The 19085-nt window shown below is 44.9% G+C and overlaps 3 protein-coding genes across 5 annotated transcripts; 1 reads left to right on the top strand and 2 right to left on the bottom strand.

Annotated features, from left to right (window-relative positions):
• Window positions 1-661: 661 nt before the first annotated feature.
• On the bottom strand, window positions 662-2729 carry LOC120825309 (E3 ubiquitin-protein ligase TRIM21-like). The gene is made up of 2 exons (XM_078079635.1): window positions 2678-2729; window positions 662-2370 (listed from the first exon to the last, which is right to left on the bottom strand). Exon 2 carries the CDS (start codon window positions 2359-2361, stop codon window positions 730-732), a length of 1632 nt encoding a protein of 543 aa, XP_077935761.1. The 5' UTR covers window positions 2362-2370; window positions 2678-2729; the 3' UTR covers window positions 662-729.
• An 852-nt stretch (window positions 2730-3581) lies between these two features.
• Window positions 3582-6865, bottom strand: LOC120825308 (E3 ubiquitin-protein ligase TRIM39). Its single transcript, XM_040186881.2, has 3 exons — window positions 6298-6865; window positions 6062-6213; window positions 3582-5863 (listed from the first exon to the last, which is right to left on the bottom strand). The coding sequence occupies exon 3, from the start codon at window positions 5859-5861 to the stop codon at window positions 4215-4217; it is 1647 nt and encodes a 548-aa protein (XP_040042815.2). The 5' UTR covers window positions 5862-5863; window positions 6062-6213; window positions 6298-6865; the 3' UTR covers window positions 3582-4214.
• On the top strand, window positions 6854-18731 carry ero1b (endoplasmic reticulum oxidoreductase 1 beta). Of its 3 annotated transcripts, XM_078079636.1 has the most exons (17): window positions 7119-7504; window positions 7550-7584; window positions 10149-10268; window positions 11501-11584; window positions 12047-12088; window positions 12864-12946; window positions 13479-13552; window positions 13762-13882; window positions 14366-14412; window positions 14852-14863; window positions 14978-15004; window positions 15340-15432; window positions 15517-15763; window positions 15868-15937; window positions 16108-16194; window positions 16322-16455; window positions 16613-18731. In XM_078079636.1, exons 1-17 carry the CDS (start codon window positions 7336-7338, stop codon window positions 16671-16673), a joined length of 1506 nt encoding a protein of 501 aa, XP_077935762.1. In that variant the 5' UTR covers window positions 7119-7335; the 3' UTR covers window positions 16674-18731. The 3 variants fall into 3 exon arrangements, with proteins under 3 accessions (XP_040042878.2, XP_077935762.1, XP_077935763.1); XM_040186944.2 differs by having other exon boundaries at window positions 6854-7584; XM_078079637.1 differs by lacking the exons at window positions 7119-7504; window positions 7550-7584 and adding an exon at window positions 8623-8785.
• Window positions 18732-19085: the final 354 nt, after the last annotated feature.

Below are 19085 nucleotides of genomic sequence, written 5' to 3' on the forward strand. Positions count from 1 at the left end.
TATATTTCAAAGTAAAAGTACAAGAGTTGCTGATATTTTTTGAGGGGCTGGTAAAATATCTCAAAGCCAGATTTTCAAAGACAAAAAAAATCACAGCATCAACATTCTTTGTCTCAACATTTACTTTATGTGTGATATTGTGCTACAATGACTATGACTTTTTCTTTCCTGTCTCATGTAGAAATGAGAAAACCTGTTTAAACTTTTCCTTTTATTATCTCCAATATAACTTGTTTTTGTGGTTGTAGTTTGTAGTCTAAATATAATTGTTAAAAACAATTATATTAATATTTGCAGGATATATTTCTCCGTCTATTAACTGATAATTAAGTTAATAATCCTTTTTCATTTGTCATCAGCTCACAGAAAGAGAAGCCCTGTGTCAATAATTCACTTTGTCCATTGACCTTTTATGCAGTAAAACAACAACACAAAGTGTATTCTGTGAACATGATGGAAAGGTCAGAGGCGTTTATGAGAATATTAAATATTCAACAATATGTTTTCAGAGGCTTCACATCAGATATAATTTGTTTTGCTAATTTACTCAAAGTCAAACTTCAGCTTTGGATATTTAGTGAAAATAAAACAGTCTGGATTCAAAAGGTTGAAATATTCTCCATAAGGGTCATGATACAGAAATAAAGAGAAAAATATACAGTATTTATATAAAATATGTACATTTATTCCCTTTAATGAATAAAATCATCACGTGAAATCAGAGAATGATTAATTTACTCCGACAGGAGAGATGATCAGAGGAGCAGAGTTTCTATTATCGTCATTAAAACCAGGACTGAAGAACGGGAAGAGCTTCTCAGTGAAGGAGCAGCCAGTGAAGGAGTAGATGAGAGCTGCAGCTTCTACGTCATAAAAGGAGACCAAACCCTCCTCATAGTCCACAAACACCCCCACCTTCTGAGGACCAGACTTCACAGAGAGAACAACTGGAGGATCATCAGAGGCTTTGTATTCATTTCCATTTATCAACCATATGATCCAGTAACCATTCTGAGGACTCAGTGAGATGAGTCCCTTCCTGTCGACTGACTCTCTGATCACTCCTAAAAACCAGTGAGTCTTTCCTTCAACCTGAAGCTCAAAGTAGAATCTGCCTGAAGAGAAACTCTGCTTTGTTAAAACACAGAGCCAGCTAGAAAATCTCTCTGGGTTGTTTGGGAGATTCTTCTCCACATCACCACATTTCACTTGTTTCCCATCGTCAGACAGGATCAGTTCACAATGAGCTGTTTCAGGATCAAGAGTCAGATCCACTGCAAACATCTGGACCCTCTTCATCTCAGCAAACCACTTCTTCATCTTCTTACTGAGTGTCTCCTCCAGCTGAGACACAGCTCTCACCACAGTCCCCTCATATGAAGGACAAACACTGACCTCTGTCCAGTCCTTGGTGGGTGGTGGCTGATGGATGTTTGAGGACTGGAGAAGATGGAGGTGGTCTTCAGAGAGAGAGAGCTGCTCCACCTCAGCGCTCCTCTTCATCAGCTCAGAGATTTCCTCTTCCAGCTCTCTGATGAAAGCTTTAGCCTGTTTCTTTGTGGCTTCCTGCTTCTCTTCTATGGTTTTGAGGAGCTCCTTCAAGCCTCTTCCAACAGACTCCATCAGATCAGTGAAGACCTGAACACCTTCTGCTTTCTCTCTGCCTGCATCTTCCTCACTGAGGTCGACCGAGTGTTTGATCTCCTGAATCTTCACTCTTCTCTTCTGGATCATCTGCTGGATTTCAGCCTCTGTCTTCTTCAGCTCAACCTTCTTTTCTTCATATTCTTCTTCCAGAGGAACAACATCGTGCATCTTGTGGTCTAAAACAGTGCAGAGCATGCAGACACACGTCTGGTCGCTCTTACAGAACAGCTCCAGAGGTTTATTGTGCTTCGTACACATCCTGCCTTCCAGGTTCTCCACAGGGTCCATCAGCTGATGTCTCTTCAGGCGTGAAACTGTCAGATGAGGCTCCAGGTGAGTCTCACAGTAGGAGACCAGACACGCCAGGCAGGACTTGAGGGCCTTCACTTTGGTTCCAGTGCAGACGTCACAGGGAACTTCTCCTGGTTTGGACTCTTGTTGCTCTGAGCTGCTGCTGCTGGCTTTCTGCTGAGCAGACTGTCTGAACTGAACAACCATCTCAGAGATGAAGGTGTTGACCCTCAAATCAGGTCTGGTGATGAAGTCCTTGTTACACATTGGACACAGGTTCTGGTCGCTGGTGTTCCAGTGTTCATTGATGCAGTTCATGCAGAAGTTGTGTCCACATGGTGTGGTGACTGGATCAGTGAACACATCCAGACAGATGGAGCACAGGAACTGATCTTCAGACTGCAGATTACTGGCAGCAGACATTTCTTCACACTGAGTAAAAAAATAAAAGTTGTGACACTCAGCCCTTCATCACCGGACTCAGGTTCAATGGTCAAAGCCAGAGCGCGACAGAACACTCATTTTTATTTTCTGTTTTTTTTTTTTAAAGGTCGTTATCCGGATGTGTTTAGAATAAATCAACTACAATTAAGCGACAGTGAGTCAGACTGGACGTGCGATCAGTGTAACAAGTTAGACCCCTGTAGAAATATAGGAAGAGACATTTGAATTGATTTACCATTTATCTAAAAAAAAAACTACCAGAACTGTTAAAATAAAGTAAACGTTATAAACTCACCAGTGTCGGACAGAGACTCTTGCGTGTTCTTGAGAAAGACCTTCAGACAGAACCCGGAGACACTTGTCTCGACTTTAGCCCTGCAGACACTTTTATCTGAGGCGTGTGACGCTGAAGCTCTTATTGCGTCACTTTATTGCCTCCTGAAGATACGGACGTGATCTTAGTGATGTTCGTGTGACCCAAAGGAATCTTTAAGGAGCAAAGCCACCTGTGGTTTGTTGCAGATGTTTTGTCCTTCTGTCTGTCGCAAACAGGTCAGAACGAGCTGAGCGCCTCGCTTATTCCTTTCACCTTTCCGTTCCTCCGAAGCCTGGTTTTCTCTCTCACTTTTGTGGCACGAAGAGTCTTACGAATACGAGTAAAAGCAAATATTCTGAGAAGATGGAAGTGAGAGCTTCTCCGCCTCGGCGCTCCTCTTCAGCGGCTCTTTGGGGGCTTCATCATGTCTCTGTGGGGTTTTTTTCTTTCTTCTCTTTCATTGACTGCAGATCGGTGAAGACCTGAGCACCTTCTGGCTTCTCTCGGTCTGCACCTTCCTTCCCCTGCAGAGTTTAATCTTTAAGGAAACTATCAAGTCTTTTTGATTTTCCTTCCCCTGCAGACACCAGAAACCTTTTTCGCCAAAAGACGTCGGTCCCACGTGTGAAAATGTAACCAGGGGGTTTTGAAAGAAAACTAAAATACAACAACGTTACATCATCATGTTATAACCTCGTCCTTCCGGTCTGAGCGTGCGTTGCGTAATCAGAGGAGGAAGTTCAACAGGCCGTTGGAGGCCTTCACGAACTCTCCTGCCTGCGACGTGCGCTGCTGACATCCGCTGGTCTCAGGAGGGAAACACACCCGTGAGAGACTGAAAACTGGGACTTTACTGCAAGAAACGTCACTGCAGACGAAGATCAATCATCACAAAACAGGTTTTTATTCTCTTTACAGCCTCTGTTTTAGTCACTGACGTGATGTACATCAACCTGCTCTGACTTTTAGGAAAGAGCTAAGTTACGTGTTTAAAATAATCCGTCAAGGACTTGTGAGTGAAGCCTTTTAAAACCAAAATAATCTGGTGATTTTATTATTCAAACACAAAACGAACGGCCGCCCAAACTGCTTTATGTAAAACATTTAAAAGGGAAATAATGAAAGAAAGTAAAAGCCAACGATATGATAATTAAAATGAACGGTGCAATTATATCAAAAGCCCAGTGATTTAAAAGCAACATTACTCATCACTACATTCATACATTTGTCTTTAAGAAGCAAAACCATCAAACAAATCCAAACTTTTGCCAGTGAACTCTTCCTGTTTATCTGGTGACTCATTGGGTGACAGAATAATGAAGAATATGCACATTTGATGCCATACGTGAGGATCTTCATCCACCTGTGATTGTTTAGTTTTTATGTCTCTAATCAAATCACAGTGTCGGCATTAGTTTCTGTATTATAGTATAAATCAACCTTCTGGACAAAGTATAAGAGGATTATTTAATATGATTTTTCACTGTTCATTCAACGGCTGATCATAAAATAAAGATCAGACCTTTTGATTGACGGGAGAGATGATCAGAGGGGCGGCGTTCTGACCACTGTCGTTCCTGCAGGGACTGAAGAACGGGAGGAGCTTCTGAGTGAAGGAGCAGCCAGTGAAGGAGTAGATGAGAGCTGCAGCTTCTACGTCATAAAAGGAGACCACACCCTCCTCATAGTCCACAAACACCCCCACCTTCTGAGGACCAGACTTCAGAGGGAGAGGAACCGACGGGCTGGCAAGGGCTTTGTATTCATTTCCGTTTCTCAGCCATATGGTCCGGTATCCAGCTTCAGGTGTCATGGTGACGAGTCCCTTCCTGTACACCGACTCGCTGACCACGCCTAAGATCCACTTGGGCTTCCCTCTAACCTGAACCTCAAAGTAGGATCTGCCCGAGGAGAAGCTCTGCTTGGCCAAAACAAAATTATAATGAGAAAATCTCTCTGGGTTGTCTGGGAGATTCTTCTTCACATCTCCGTGTTTCACTCGCTTCCCGTCGTCAGACAGGAGCAGTTCAGGATGAGCGGTTTCAGGATCAAGGGTCACATCCACGGCAAACTTCTGGACCCTCCTCAGCTCAGCTTCGGCAAACAGCTTCTTCATCTCCCTGCTGAGGTTCTTCTCCAGCTGGAGCAGAGCGCTCACCACGGTCCCCTCGTAGGACGGCGGCTGGACGCTGACGTCCGTCCAGTCCTCGGTGGGTGGATTGGCGTTCAGGTACGGGAAGCTTTGAAGGAGGTGGACGTGGTCTCCGGACAGGGAGACCTGCTCCAGCTCAGCGCTCCTCTTCTTCAGCTCGGAGATTTCCCGCTCCAGCTCTCTGATGAAAGCCTCGGCTTGTTTCTGTGTGGTTTTCTGCTCCTCCTCTATCGTTTTGATGAGCTTGTTCAGGCCTCTATCAAGTGACTTCTTCAGGGAAGTGAAGACGCGAACGCTCTCGGCGACCTCCATGTAGGCGTTCTCTTTAATACGCTTCACAGAGTGTTTGAACACCTGAATCTTCAGCTGTCTCTTCTGGATCATCTGCTGCAACTCCACCTTTTTCATCCCTAACTCTGCGTTCTTTTCTTCATATTCTTCTTTCAGAGGAACAATCTTGTGCATCTTGTGGTCCAAAGCGGGGCAGTGCGTGCAGACACACGTCTGGTCGCTCTTACAGAACAGCTCCAGAGGTTTATCGTGCTTCGTACACATCCTGCCTTCCAGGTTCTCCACAGGGTCGACCAGCTGATGTCTTCTCAGGCGTGAAGCTGTCAGATGAGGCTCCAGGTGAGTCTCACAGTAGGAGGCCAGACACACCAGGCAGGACTTGAGGGCCTTCACTTTGGTTCCAGTGCAGACGTCACAGGGAACTTCTCCTGGTTTGGACTCTTGTTGCTCTGAGCTGCTGCTGCTGGCTTTCTGCTGAGCAGACTGTCTGAACTGAACAACCATCTCAGAGAACAAGGTGTTGACCCTCAAATCAGGTCTGGTGGTAAAAGCCTCATTACACAAGGGACACTGGCACTTGTAATAAGAACTCCAGTGTTTGGTGATGCAGTTCATGCAGAAGTTGTGTCCACATGGTGTGGAGACTGGATCAGTGAACACATCCAGACAGATGGAGCATCGAAACTGGTCTTCAGACAGCAGACAGCTGACAGCAGACATCTCTACATACAAAGGAGTACAAAGGTCAAAGTATGATAATATGTTTTATTACATATTTCATTTTCATTTTAATAAGAGTTGTAAAAGAATGATAACTGCAGCATTCGAAAAATAATATTAATGAATTCATCCACGTGAAATGAATAGAGCGCAGCTTCACGCACACGTTTTGTTTTAGTTATTGAAACAGGTGTACTCACCAGTATGGGTCAGTTGTTGAGAAAGTATCGACGAAATCTTTTTTAATATTTCTTTAGACGGGAACGCAAGAGTCTGCTGCTCTGCGCTGACTAAAGATAAGTTTCATTTATGGAACGTGACGTTGAAGCACCGCCTCCTTCAGACTCAGGGTCTGTGGACACAATCAAAATCAGCAACGCAAAAAACAGCAACTACAGTCCTCTGCAGCCCCGCAACAAACACTGTGTCCGCTCACTGTGCAGATGTTTGTCCCGCGAAGGTCACACTTCATCTCATTCTCATGTCAATCTTGTGTCTTATTTTCATATGCAGTTGTTGCTCAATGAAAGGCGGAAGTTCTCTAAAATGTGTTGTTATCGTCTCCGCTGGTCACCGGAGGAAACACATCTGAGGCGTTTCGGAGAAGAACTCCAGTTTCAAAATAAAAGGCGTTTGGATAAAAGTATTGCATATTGTGTCATAATATTTTGGATAAATCTTGGAAGGGTTTTTCCATTTTTTGGGGAGTTTTTCCTGTGCCGATGTGTGGGTTTCGGGACAGAGGATGTGTACAGACTGTAAAGCCCTCCGAGGCAAATTTGTAATTTGCGATTTTGGGCTATACAAAATAAAATGAATTGAATTGAATTGAATAAATCCTACTTAATGTTAATGTTGGTATACACTAATGGGTAGTTTCATAATACATCTGTCAAAATGTATCATGTTTACACGTAAATTAATTAATATGTTTAGTTAGATGTTAGTTTACATCTACTTTATTCTCATTCATGTACTAATCATGTGCACAGATTCAATACAGATATAAAAAAACACTTGACAAGGGTTTACCTTAAACATACTATGTATCTACAAATATAAATATTTTAAAACCCCGTGTGTTTTTATTTTGAAAGGGAATTCCGGAAGTAAGCCACACTCCCTTTGCTAGCTAACTTGATGCTAAAGGTGTAAACCCGTGAACACAAACTTCTCCAGTGAAGTACCGTCTCAAGTCAATGACCCCGATTGTGTGAGGGCGGTTACACTTCTAAACGTCCGCGCGAGGCTCGCCAGACACCGGGCAGCTCGGTTCATCGACCCGCTCCCATTTCTTTACAGCCACTGCGGATGCTAGCTTCGGCTAGCCGGAAGCTAACGTCTCCGTAGCTACGAAAGTCGCCACACAAGCAGGAGGACGAACCGCGCTGACAGAAGTCCCGACGATTCTTGTGTGTTTGTTATTCAGTGTATTCCCGCCCCCCCCGCTGGTGCTCCGCCAGGGCGGTGAGTGATGTGGAAAGTAACTTTTCAGGCGTTAGGTGTTTTGCTGGTGGCCTGGTTCTTCGGGAACTTTGTTCTCGGTTGGTTTCACCAAAACGACGTAAAGCCCCGAACGCAGCACAGCCCGGACCCGAGCCGAGCCCCGGACCCGAGCCGAACCCCGGAGAGCCCGAGCCGAGTCCCGAACCCGAGCCGAGCCCCGGAGAGCCCGGACCCGAGCCGAACCCCGGAGAGCCCGGACCAGAGCTGTTTCTGCCATGTAAGTCTCGCGGAACCGTGTGTGTTCGAGGCGACGATGTTGTTGAAGGGTCTTTGTTGTTTTACGTTACGACTTAAAACGTGGCAATACAAGACAACGGCCATCGTCCAGGAAATGTTCTAGCACGTTCTACTTGAAATGACGTCACCGAGGGTGTGCGCGTGTGTTGTTTGCTAGCAGCAACCATCTCTAAGATGAGATAAGATAATATTCCTTTATTAGTCCCACAATGGGGTCATTCACAGCATCGCGGCAGCAAAGTGGACAGATACATGGTAAAAAACAAGAGCAGCAGTAATAAGTAGGTAGGTAAAAATATATATTTAAGGAGTGCAAAGACCACCGTAACTAAATATACTTGGACCTACATAATACATATATGTACACACAGTATGTACGCACATTGTCACCGTTGGTTGTGCAGCCTGAGCGCAGCAGGGAGGAAGGACCTGCAGTACCTGTGTGTATGTGTGTGTGTGGAAGTAGTAGGAAGTAGATTTTTCAAGGCTAATTAGCATGATACAGTTAACCTTCATGTCACGTTGTAGACGTTAAATTGAACTAACTTACATTACAGGACGGTCACATGTAATCATCTAAAGAAATACACACAATTCTTCCGTTAGAGTTGTTGCCTAACTTCTGTGTCGTCATACGAATATTTACCCAAATGGAAGCTTTTCAATTAATGCAATCAATCAATTAAGCTAGCAGACGATTCATTTAAAAAAAAAAAAAAAGACAATTAAAATATTTACAAAATCCAAACGTCCGGACTTCAGACACAACTTGTTATTTTGATCCAAACGGCTGTCATCCCCATTAGCGAGTAGATCAGCGTGGTGTACCGTGATTGGTTGTCGCAGAGCTTCCGCCCCCCCGCCCTCCCCTGGGAGGCGTAGTCTTTCGCGCCGCACCCAACGATCGCCCACAACGGCCTCAGTCCCCGGAAGCGGACTACAAAGCCCGCGGCGCCGGCGGAGAGGGGCGGGGCGTACGCGTTTGACAGCTGGTTGTTTGGAGGCGGGGCTCCGCAGCGTGTGACTGCGGGTCTGCGGTGCCAGCCCACAGACAGAGCCACCAGGCTCAATGAGAGGAAGTTTTAATTTAAGTTGAACAGAAGTGGCGGAACAGAAAGATGCTGAGAGGGATTTGCCTCTTCCTGTCTTTCGTGGTGCTCAGTGGAGGGCTGTACTCGGAGGTTTGGTTCATTTTGAAGGGTTTTGTTCTTTACTGAGGGCTTTCCAGGTGTTTTTCTCAGCGTCCGAGGGGCAGAAGACGACACAATTCTGACTAACTTGAGTTAGACTGATATGAGTGGGGAAAAAAGGGTTTTAAATAAGTATCAGATCACTGTTTCTAATGGTTAAGCATGTACCTAATGATGGCTCCATATGCTCAGTTATATCTTAGTCTTCAATGTTGTCCTCTAGTTTAAATGTGGGGTCATTTATAAAAAAAATGAAAAGGAGATTATTTAAGCCATTAAAATAAAGGGAAGTGCTTTAGAACTTCCTTGGTCTTTGCCTGAATAGATGTCTTTATGTGTAATTTGCCACTGTTACTGAACTATTTTTAACAACTAATCATTTCAGCAATTTTAAATTTTCGGTTGTTATGTTTATTAGTTATTAGCAAATATTTAGCTAACATTGATCTCCATTAAAACTATATCAGTAATATGAAGTGTCCACTGCTTAGCAACCAGTTACATGATGAAACGCTGACGTGGTCGTCGATCGTTTTACACGTCCGTTTAAGTCACTGTAGAAGTACTTTAGTATCGCTCAGTATAACACAAGGTACTTTGTCGTAGGCCGTGTGACAATTAGGACGTTTATTAATCACGGCTTATTAAGATTATTTTTTTTTACATTTTACAGACCAAACAATTAATCAGATTTTCAAGAAAATCCTCATCAGTTGCGTCGTGATTTCCGTGACCCCTTTTGGTCGCTCGCAAGATGCGCTCCGTTTTTCATCCACTTAAAGCAGGTGTGTGCAGCGGCTTACGACAGCAGGCGGTGTCACGTAGCGCAAAGCCTCCTCACCACACCCGGGTGGTGTTAACGCCCCCCCCCCCACCCCACCTTTTAACGCCTTGCTCTGTGTACTGAGCTCCTTAAGGGGCTCACGCTGTAACGTGACTGCAGCCGAAGCTCAGATGGAGGCATGAATCTTGAATGTGTGGCTTCAGGTAACCGCCGCGGTGGATGTATTATGTATAGAAAGGGCCCCCCTGCTGTGAAGGGCGCTGGGTGGGGGCTCGACGGGCAAGCAGGTGGAGTTGTTGGTGTGTGAGATTGAATCTATGAATACAGCTTTATATCGTTTTGTTCTGCAACGGTTGATTCTTTTCGCCTGTGAGCGTTCGCTGTGAATTTGGTGACCTTCTTTATTTAAATGTTGTTTTAATGAGCTGAAATCAAGCGAGCAAGATGACATGTTGTTTGAAGACGTGGACGTATTATTGAAACTGTCCCTAAATTATTGAGCATCTAAATTATTTTGCGTTTATTCGTAAGTCTTTGTCTGTGATGTTAAACTAATCGTCTGCGCCTCAGCTGACGGGCGTCCTGGACGACTGCTTCTGCGACGTGGAAAGCATCGACGTGTTCAACAACTTCAAGCTTTACCCTCGCATCAAGAGGCTGACGGAGAAAGACTACTTCAGGTACTACAGGGTAAGAGCTCCACCTGCACCTCGTGAATAACGAGTAGACGACACTTCGTCTGACGAAAAGGGAAGAAAAACATTCTGCGGAAAGTCATTTTCCCAAAAAACGCGTAATATTGTAATTCTTTGTTTACGAGTAGAAGAGTCCGATGACCTTTGCTCGCCGTTTCCTTTCAACCTTTCCTCTCAAGAAGGGAAATAACATCTGGATGTCTCACATCTGTGGAGAAGGAAACCGGTGAAGTCGTTGTATTTCATGGTCTATTTTCCCGCAGTAAACGTGTGATTTTCGGGCTCTCGCGGAGGCTCCTCTCCTTCTCAGGTAGGCAGGGAGGAGGCCGGTAACCAGGAGGGCTGCGCCCTGATAATCAGGTTCATGCCGCTCTCAAAACAAACACAACCCGTTTTGTGTGAAGTCTTTTTGTTTGTGCGTCTGCAGTCAATCAGATTTGACTTTTTAGTCCCATTCGGTCGTTTTAACAGGAAGGACAATCGGTATTGTGAAATACTTTTACCAGTATCCACAGTAGTTGAACAGTAGTAGTACTTTAAGATCGTTCTGTTTTACCTCATCCGTCGTGCTGAACTCGTATTTCAGCTCGCTTAAGGAACTAATTATCAAACCTGTTACAAAGTCAAGAAATGTTTTCAAATGGTTTCTTTTTTTTTTCTTCATGCTGACATGAGCCGTCGCTTACATTTGATTTTTCGTGTGGTGTTTAACACGTCTCCAGGGCCTCGGTGGAGAAAGTATTAGTATTAATTAGTATTAATGTCTTAAAATATAATATGTATTCTAATAAGGAAGAAAAAAGTCTACGTCTCTTATGGATGAATCTACGCATCGTTTTCTCCATGATTGATTGATTGGTTGGTTTTTTAACTTTTTAAATAGTAAACTTTGTCCAACCAACTGTGAAACTCAAGATTTGTTACAGTAATTTAAAAAAGGAGCATCTCTGGAACCTTTAAACGGTTATTAACGTGATCCTCCGTCCATCAACTAGTCGACTAACTGTTCCTGCTGAATAAACCGTCCGTTTACTTCACAACAAAATGTCACGTTTTATAAACTTGTGCTGCAAAGAAATCTTCATTTCTACATAAATCACAATACACCTGAATACTTGTAGTAGTATTCGGAATGCGTTTCCACATATTTACATGAATACTTCTATTAGTAGTGATGTGACTCCAAGCCGAAGGAAAAGAGTAATAATTGAGTCTTCTCCTCTCCAGGTGAACCTGAAGCGACCGTGTCCCTTCTGGCCCGATGATGGACATTGTTCCATCAAAGACTGTCATGTGGAACCCTGTCCAGAGGTCAGAGGTCAACCACACACACACACACACACACACACACACACACACACACACACACACACACACACACACACACGCTTTGCATTAAGTGCAGACGCAGTACATCGCAGCTACATGGTACATGACTAGTTATATATAGATATACAAGTTATATCACTAAAAAATACATGGGGAGAGAATTGCTTTAATATTTAATATATTGTATTGAATTACTGCACTACATAATAATTATAATAGTTTATTTATTGAGCACATGTCAAGCATGAAGCATCAGAAAATGAAACAAACAAAAAGACATTCGAGTCTGTTAGCCTGTACTTCTTTTTTAGTGAATTACTTTTGTTTCACAGAATGTTTGACTTGTAAAAGCAGCTTTAATGCCGTCGTCATGGTGATGATTTGGGCGTCATTGGTTGAGCTGTTGAGAGAAAGCGGCCTCATGTTTCATCTGTTGTGTTTCAGAGTAAGATCCCAGTGGGCATCAAGTCGGGGAACTACAACAAGGTGAGAATGTAGACGGATGCTGTGAAGTCCAGGCGTTAACTAATACCCACAATCCTTTGTGTCTGCTTCCCCTTTCACCTTTCTAAATGACTGTTCTAAGGCTTAATCTGCTTTGGTTCCTACTGAAGACGTAAATCTTCAGTAAAAAATCCCAACAAAATAGTTCAATCAAAAAAAGCCAAAAGTCACAGTAATTTTCTAAAACAGCTGTTGACTCGTTGTATCAAACAAATAGGAGGAAATAGGGCGTAACGTTTTCCACATTGGATGAATCTACATTCAGTGAGTCACATGCGAGTGTGTGTGCGTGCAGACACACTCGCACACACTACTTTCATCAGTGGTTTTATACCCAGTGTGGAACCGAACCAGATGGACGCTTTACCTTGAACCCGATGGACTTTACACAGGTTCATCTCTGGAAAACAAACCCCCCCTTTTCCACTTGTTTAATGGAGTTCAGCAGCAGCTGTGTTTGTTCCAGCACTTTCTGTCTCATTAGCTGATTCCGTGAGCGTGCACACACACACACACACACTTCACTCCTGTTCACACTCGACTTATCTGCTCTGACATTTTCCACGACATTTTTTGAGTGTTTGTCTTGTGACGACCAAGAGCTGCTCTGGACGCTTCGGTCGAGTGTGTTTCTCTGACCGCAGGCTGGAAAGCATGAAGCACATGACAGTGTGTGTGTGTGTGTGTACGCATGTGTGTGCATGCGTGTGCATGAGACGTCCCTCTCGCTAACGGCTTCTCTCCCCTCCGTCTCCAGTACTCCCCTGCGGCCGACCCGGCCCCGGACGCGGCGGAGTGCGAGCAGGTCAAAGAGCTGGGCGCCATCAACAGCACCCTGAGGTGAGCCCGCGGGCCTCGCCCCGCCCCGTCCCGTCGCCCCGTCCCGCTCTTGTCTCTTTTTCCCTTCGGCTCGTTTGCTCCGAATGCAAAGCGAGCTCCAAAACCGGCTCGACTCGAAGGTCTATAAATAATCTCACGGGGGAACAAACCAGGAAGAGAACCGACTCTCCGACTGTTTCGTGCGCTTCTCAGCACGAGCTGCTGGATTTTCTGTGTCTATTTGTTTGAACTGTAAATCTTTGACAGCGCTGCCGTCTCTTCATTAATCAGTTATCAGGGAGTCTGGATCCCTGAAGTTGAGTTAAACCATGAATCCAGTTATTAGAACCCCCCGTTTTCTATTTTCGATTAACGTGATTACATAACAAGTGCAGGCGAGTTCACGGACACATAAACAGCCAGAGGACGTCACGCCAGGAAAGACAAAACCAACCAGCACAAAGGACGTTTTTCTACCGACATTCACTTCCACATTTTGTCCTTTCTTCAAATAGGTCTGATCATTTTCACATCTTTTTATTCCCCGTTCCAGTAACCGGAGTAAGCAGGCGTTCGCTGACTGGGCGAGACACGACGACGCGCAGGACCACTTCTGTGAGCTGGATGGTGAGGACACGTGACCCGCTGGGCCGACCGCCTTCATCCGGCATCGCCATAGCAACACCTGAAATATCTAAATCCACACAGGGTGGTTCTTTTTCTAATCTCGCTCTTATGTGCGTGTGTGTGTGTGTGTGTGTGTGTGTGTGTGTGTGTGTGTGTGTGTGTGTGTGTGTGTGTGTGTGTGTGTGTGTGTGTGTGTGTGTGTGTGTTAGATGAAACCTCTCCAGATTCTGAGTACGTGGATCTGCTGCTGAATCCGGAGCGGTTCACTGGCTACAAAGGTCCTTCAGCCTGGAGAGTGTGGAACAGCATCTACGAGGAAAACTGCTTCAAGTGAGTCACACAGACTCTTACTCTATTTTGCAGATTCCTCTTTTCTTAACTTTCTAATTGTCAGAGTTATTTGCCGATGAAAGGAATTCCTCATAACGTTCCTGTTCCCGAGCAAAGGCTCCTGAGGGGAAAGTTTTAACCTTTCGTGTTATTGATCGGTCTGTAAATCTAAATCCATTTCCCTGCTCAAACGCAACTGCTGTATTTAAATGAATCGCAAACCAAATGTTCCCAAAAGGAGATTAAAGGGGTAATTTCTGCATTATAAATGTTGTTAGTGTGTCTGCAGTGTTTCTGATACAACACAGACTTTTACTCTTTATGTTCAAACAAATTACTGACCGTCTCTGAAACGTCTTTAGAAGAAAATGTAGCTGCAAACTTCTGCTCTGTCTGCTTTTTATTTTATGGTCAAATATCAAGTTGGAAATCTGCCTCCTGACAGTTTGACTGTAAACGATGTATTTGTGTGTTTGTCGACAGGCCCAGATCGGTGTACCGACCTTTGAACCCTCTGGTTCCGAGCAGAGGTGAGCCATTAATAAATAAATAGACTTTAGAGTTTCATCAGCTACAGTTTCTGGTTTTCAAAAATCATTTCTATTATTGAGAAAATGTTGTTTGGTCAAATTCATATTGTTATTCACACTATTTAATGTTTTACCTGAATTACGTTTTGTTTCTCCTTGCAAAACATTTTAACAAATTTCTCTTAAATCAGGTATTAAAGTATTAAAGTCAAGATCATTTTCAAAGAATCATTGATTTCACATCTAGAGCAGGAAAATAAACACCAAGCAAGTAAAAGCAGAAACCTCAGCTTGTGAACAACAACTCTGCTTCACATCTTTACCCATAATGCATCACACCGGACAGGAAACACCATCCAGATGATGAAGGATCGTTGATCGATGTTATTGATAGCGACGGTCTAACGGAGCTTTGTTCTCTTTGTCTTTCTGTTTTCAGGAGACGACGACGGTGAGTAAAACTTCCGTCTTCAAGTCAATTTATTTTTAGTTGTTGTGTGAAAACAAAAATAAAGAAAAGAGAAAGAACCCACAGAACTGAGGTGCTTTTTGTGTGTTGTTGCAGGAGAGAGCTTCTACACGTGGCTGGAAGGTGAGAACCTCCTCCTGCTTTCTGCAGCTCTCGACCTCCATCATAAATGTTCTGCGTCTCCCGTGTGGATTTTATTTGGTCTCTTTTTACATTTTGAAAACCCTCCCGTGTGAACGGAACCCCGCCGTGAAATGAAAGTCTCCCGTCGTCCTCCAGCTGACGGCAGCAGCTTCTCTTTGTAATTGTAATTGTAAAGACGTTTGTCTTCTCACGACGTGGACGGAGTAAACCACCAGCATGAGGAGAGTTCTCGAGGAACATGTGTGTCTCTTTAGCTTGTTCCTCTGGATGACAAACGGGCGTCCTCTTCACCGCCGTCCTCTCTGCGTCCTCAGGCCTTTGTTTGGAGAAGAGAGTTTTCTACCGACTCATCTCGGGCCTCCACAGCAGCATCAACATCCACCTGTGTGCCCAGTACCTGCTGGACGGTACGTCGCTGGTTTCCAAGGGTCACCGTTGTTGTTCCATCCATAAGAAACGTATTCAAATGTCCTCCATCTGCCCCCCCCCAGAGGGCTGGGACCGCTCCGTGTGGGGTCCCAACGTCCAGGAGTTCCGGCAGCGCTTCGAGACGGCGAAGACGAAGGGCGAGGGCACGCGGCGCCTGAAGAACCTCTACTTCCTGTACCTGATCGAGCTGCGCGCGCTCTACAAGGTGGCGCCGTACTTCGAGCGAGCCTTCGTCAACCTGTACACGGGGAACCTGCAGGAGGACGCAGCCACCAAGGAGCTGCTGCTGCAGGTCTTCAGCGAGATCAGGTGGGACGCTGATGCCGTGTTAGTACTTGGACGCTGTGGTTCTGCTACGAGCCGCCTGCTCTTTCGCAGTTCTTGAGAGACGAACCGCTGCTTCTGTCTTCCAGAGCTTTCCCGATGCACTTTGACGAGAAGTCCATGTTCGCCGGACACAAAATCGAAGCCAAAATATTAAAGGTGAATGTGTGTGTGTGTGTGTGTGTGTGTGTGTGTTGTACTCCGCTTTGTTTGTCTTTGTGCTTTCAGAGAGAGCAGGTGCCCTTTTTTCAGTGTGCGGTTTGTTTACTCCTGTTTTTAATTAAATAAAAACAAACCGCCTTCCGTCTGCTCCCTTTTCCCCCCGTCAGGAGGAGTTCCGCCTGCACTTTAAAAACATCTCCAGGATCATGGACTGCGTCGGCTGCAGTAAATGCCGCCTGTGGGGAAAGCTGCAGGTGAGCTCTAAAGCGCCAGGTTCGCTTGCAGGGATTAAATATGAACCCGATGTGGGGAAGAGGAGCGACCGTGCTGTAATGAAACAAACACACACCTGCGTTCACCTCCCTCCCTTCACCCCCCCAGACTCAGGGCCTCGGCACGGCTCTGAAGATCCTCTTCTCCGAGAAGGAGATCCAGAACCTCCCCGAGCACAGCCCGTCTCAGGGCTTCCAGCTGACCCGGCAGGAGATCGTGGCCCTGCTGAACGGCTTCGCCAGGTACGTACGCGCTCACCTGTCTGCACATCTCAGGCGTGGAGGTGCTGAAGTGCACCACCGAGCCGCAGGGGATGACGTGCGGTGGAAAGCTCCTGACTGGCCGATGGCGCCCTCTATGGACCGGCAGGCATTTCATCACTTAATCCCCCTCTCCCAGGTTGTCCACCAGCATACATCAGCTCCACGTCTTCCGCCTGATGCTGAAGGACAACAGGTAACCTGGCCAGGAGAGGAGCCCCTCCCCCCCCCCATCCGGAGAACTGCAATATTCCAAAATTCACCCAGAAGGAGGCCTTTTCTTCATGAGCAGCAGGAGCAACCCCCCTCCGCCCACCCTGCACACTGGCTCCTCCCATTAACCCCCCGCTGGTTCCTCCTGTAGATGATGAATGTGAACTCCTCTTGCCTCAGTCGGAGAGTCTCCAGGTTCTGAACACTTGGCGTCTCTTCTTCTCTGCTGTAAAACGCGGCGGCCGGTGAGCCGACGTTCTTCCTGTAAACGTTTGTTTTAGTCTCTTGGGGTAGAAATCAGACGGTCGTTGGTGATGTTGGAAAGGAAGTGATGTCACGAGTCCAGGCAGGGAGGAGGGCGGGAAAACGATGTCCAACGGGAAGTGACAGAGTTTTCTCTTCCCCTCTGACCCCGCCCTCTGCTGACATCACATCCTGTTGGATTCCATGTGAGTCCTCTTTAACTCCTCTTTATCCGTTTAACTATTTTCCTTTTCCCCTCCACTCGTCTACTGCGTTTTTTGGAGGAGCTTGTCGCTCAAAGCCTGAAGGTCTGGACCAACCTGCTGGTGTGTGTGTGTGTGTGTGTGTGTGTGTGTGTGTGTGTGTGTGTGTGTGTGTGTGTGTGTGTGTGTGAGAAATGACCTACATAGTTTATGTGACTTGTTGCTTTAAGTACATTTGTTCCTGATTTAGTGGAAGTTGTGAATTACATCGTCTGTGTGCGCGTGTGTGTGTGCGCGCACACAGACAGTTGCAGCTATAACATAATGGACTATGACTTGATACAGAAGCAGATTTTTTCTATAATTAACTAATAATTCTGTTTGGTTGAAGGTGTCGTGTTTCTGTGTATTTTGAACAAAGTGCCGCCTCGCTTTCTCTTGCTTTTATTTTTACTTTGCTCCAGTCCTCTGAAGGCATGACTTTAGTTATTTAAATAGGAAAGTTAGGATTTATTAGATTCTCTGGATGTTGCTTTTCCGTTTCCTCTTGGGGGAAACAGTTTAGTTTTTTCAGCGGCGGGTGGAGATGTCGCAATGTCCTCCGAGGCGCCAAACCGGAACTCTCCAGTTTCATTATATACTTCCATTGTTCCGTCGCTCTCACTTCCTGTCTGTGACTCCTCACTTCCTGTATGCGGCTCGATATCGATCAATAAGCAACGTCCAACAAGAAAGGTCCGTCTATTAGACAAACTGCTTTACAGAAATGCATCTGAAAAGTTAGAAGTGGACCAAAGAGTTTTAAGTTTGGTTTGTGATGTTTTTTTTATTTTCCTTGGATCAACTCGCAGTTTGGAGACGAGATTCTCCAAGGTTTGTTCTGCTCAGTCAGTTTAAATGAGTTACGCTGATGAATCGCCATTAATTGAATCATTTTAAAACCTGACAAAGGAAAAGAGAACATCTGATTTGAAATACAAGTTTATAAACTCAACCTAAAGAGTAATATTAAAATCCTCTTGGCCTTATCCCGTAGTTTAATGCCCTTCATCGGCTGTTTTTCCCAATAAGAGGACATCAATGTTGTTAAAATGAAACGCGCGGATGGAAGCGACCTCTTGCTTTTGCTTCCTGTCAAAATGTAAGAAACTACACTGGGAATTCAAAGAGTGAATTTTAAATGCAGATCTGGTTTATATTTTGGTTATTATTACATTTCAAACACGTAAAAGGACAAAAGTCTCTTGTGTTGCTTCATAAGTTAGCGTCTGTGATTCGTAACGCGTGTTTTCTCTGCTTGTGGTTGAGAGCCGGAGGTGGTGAGTGAGTGAGAGATGAGTGAGTGAGACGTGTTCACGCCTTCTTCCTCCGAGCCTCGACGCCCTCTAAAGTCTTCTCCACTCGCCTCCGCCTTAAACTACGTCGCCATTTAAAACAAGAGAAAGGAACCGTCTTCATGTTTGAATCTGCACAGTTTATAAGAAGCTCTCTCTCTCTAATTAATATATATATATATATAATTAGTTGCACCATGTTGATGTGTGTACCTGTTGAGTATATTCATTTGACAAGAAGAAGAATAAATATTTCTGGACACCACTGATCTGTTTGGAATTTGATTCTTCCGACTGGTGAAAAAGTCCAAATATAACGAAGACTAAAGAACACAAACGCAACAATGCAGGAAATATCTAAAGACTTTCGACAAATAATTTATGAGAAGGAAAAACACTTTTTGGAAAGTAAACTGTTATTATTCAACCCCCCCCCCTCATGTTTTGTGTTATTACATTAAACGACATGTCATGTAGGTGACGCTTTTATCCAAAGCGACTTACAATAAGTGCATTTCAACCATAAGGATACAAACTCAGAACAAAGTGGATTTCATCAAATGAGCCGATCTACAACGTGCTAAAGATAACAGCTAAGTGAGGTGTGTCTTTAGTCTGA

This window comes from Gasterosteus aculeatus, chromosome 9 (assembly GCF_964276395.1).
Source record: "Gasterosteus aculeatus chromosome 9, fGasAcu3.hap1.1, whole genome shotgun sequence".
In the NCBI taxonomy this organism is placed as follows: domain Eukaryota; kingdom Metazoa; phylum Chordata; class Actinopteri; order Perciformes; family Gasterosteidae; genus Gasterosteus; species Gasterosteus aculeatus.

Bases quoted from the DNA above. Each gene is read 5' to 3' on its own strand.
- ero1b (XM_040186944.2), top strand. From the start codon at position 7,336: ATGTGGAAAGTAACTTTTCAGGCGTTAGGTGTTTTGCTGGTGGCCTGG. The intron at 12,947-13,478 runs GTGAGCCCGCGG...TCCCCGTTCCAG, and splicing joins GCCATCAACAGCACCCTGAG to TAACCGGAGTAAGCAGGCGT. The intron at 15,938-16,107 runs GTGAATGTGTGT...TCCCCCCGTCAG, and splicing joins TCGAAGCCAAAATATTAAAG to GAGGAGTTCCGCCTGCACTT.
- LOC120825308 (XM_040186881.2), bottom strand. From the start codon at position 5,861: ATGTCTGCTGTCAGCTGTCTGCTGTCTGAAGACCAGTTTCGATGCTCC.
- LOC120825309 (XM_078079635.1), bottom strand. From the start codon at position 2,361: ATGTCTGCTGCCAGTAATCTGCAGTCTGAAGATCAGTTCCTGTGCTCC.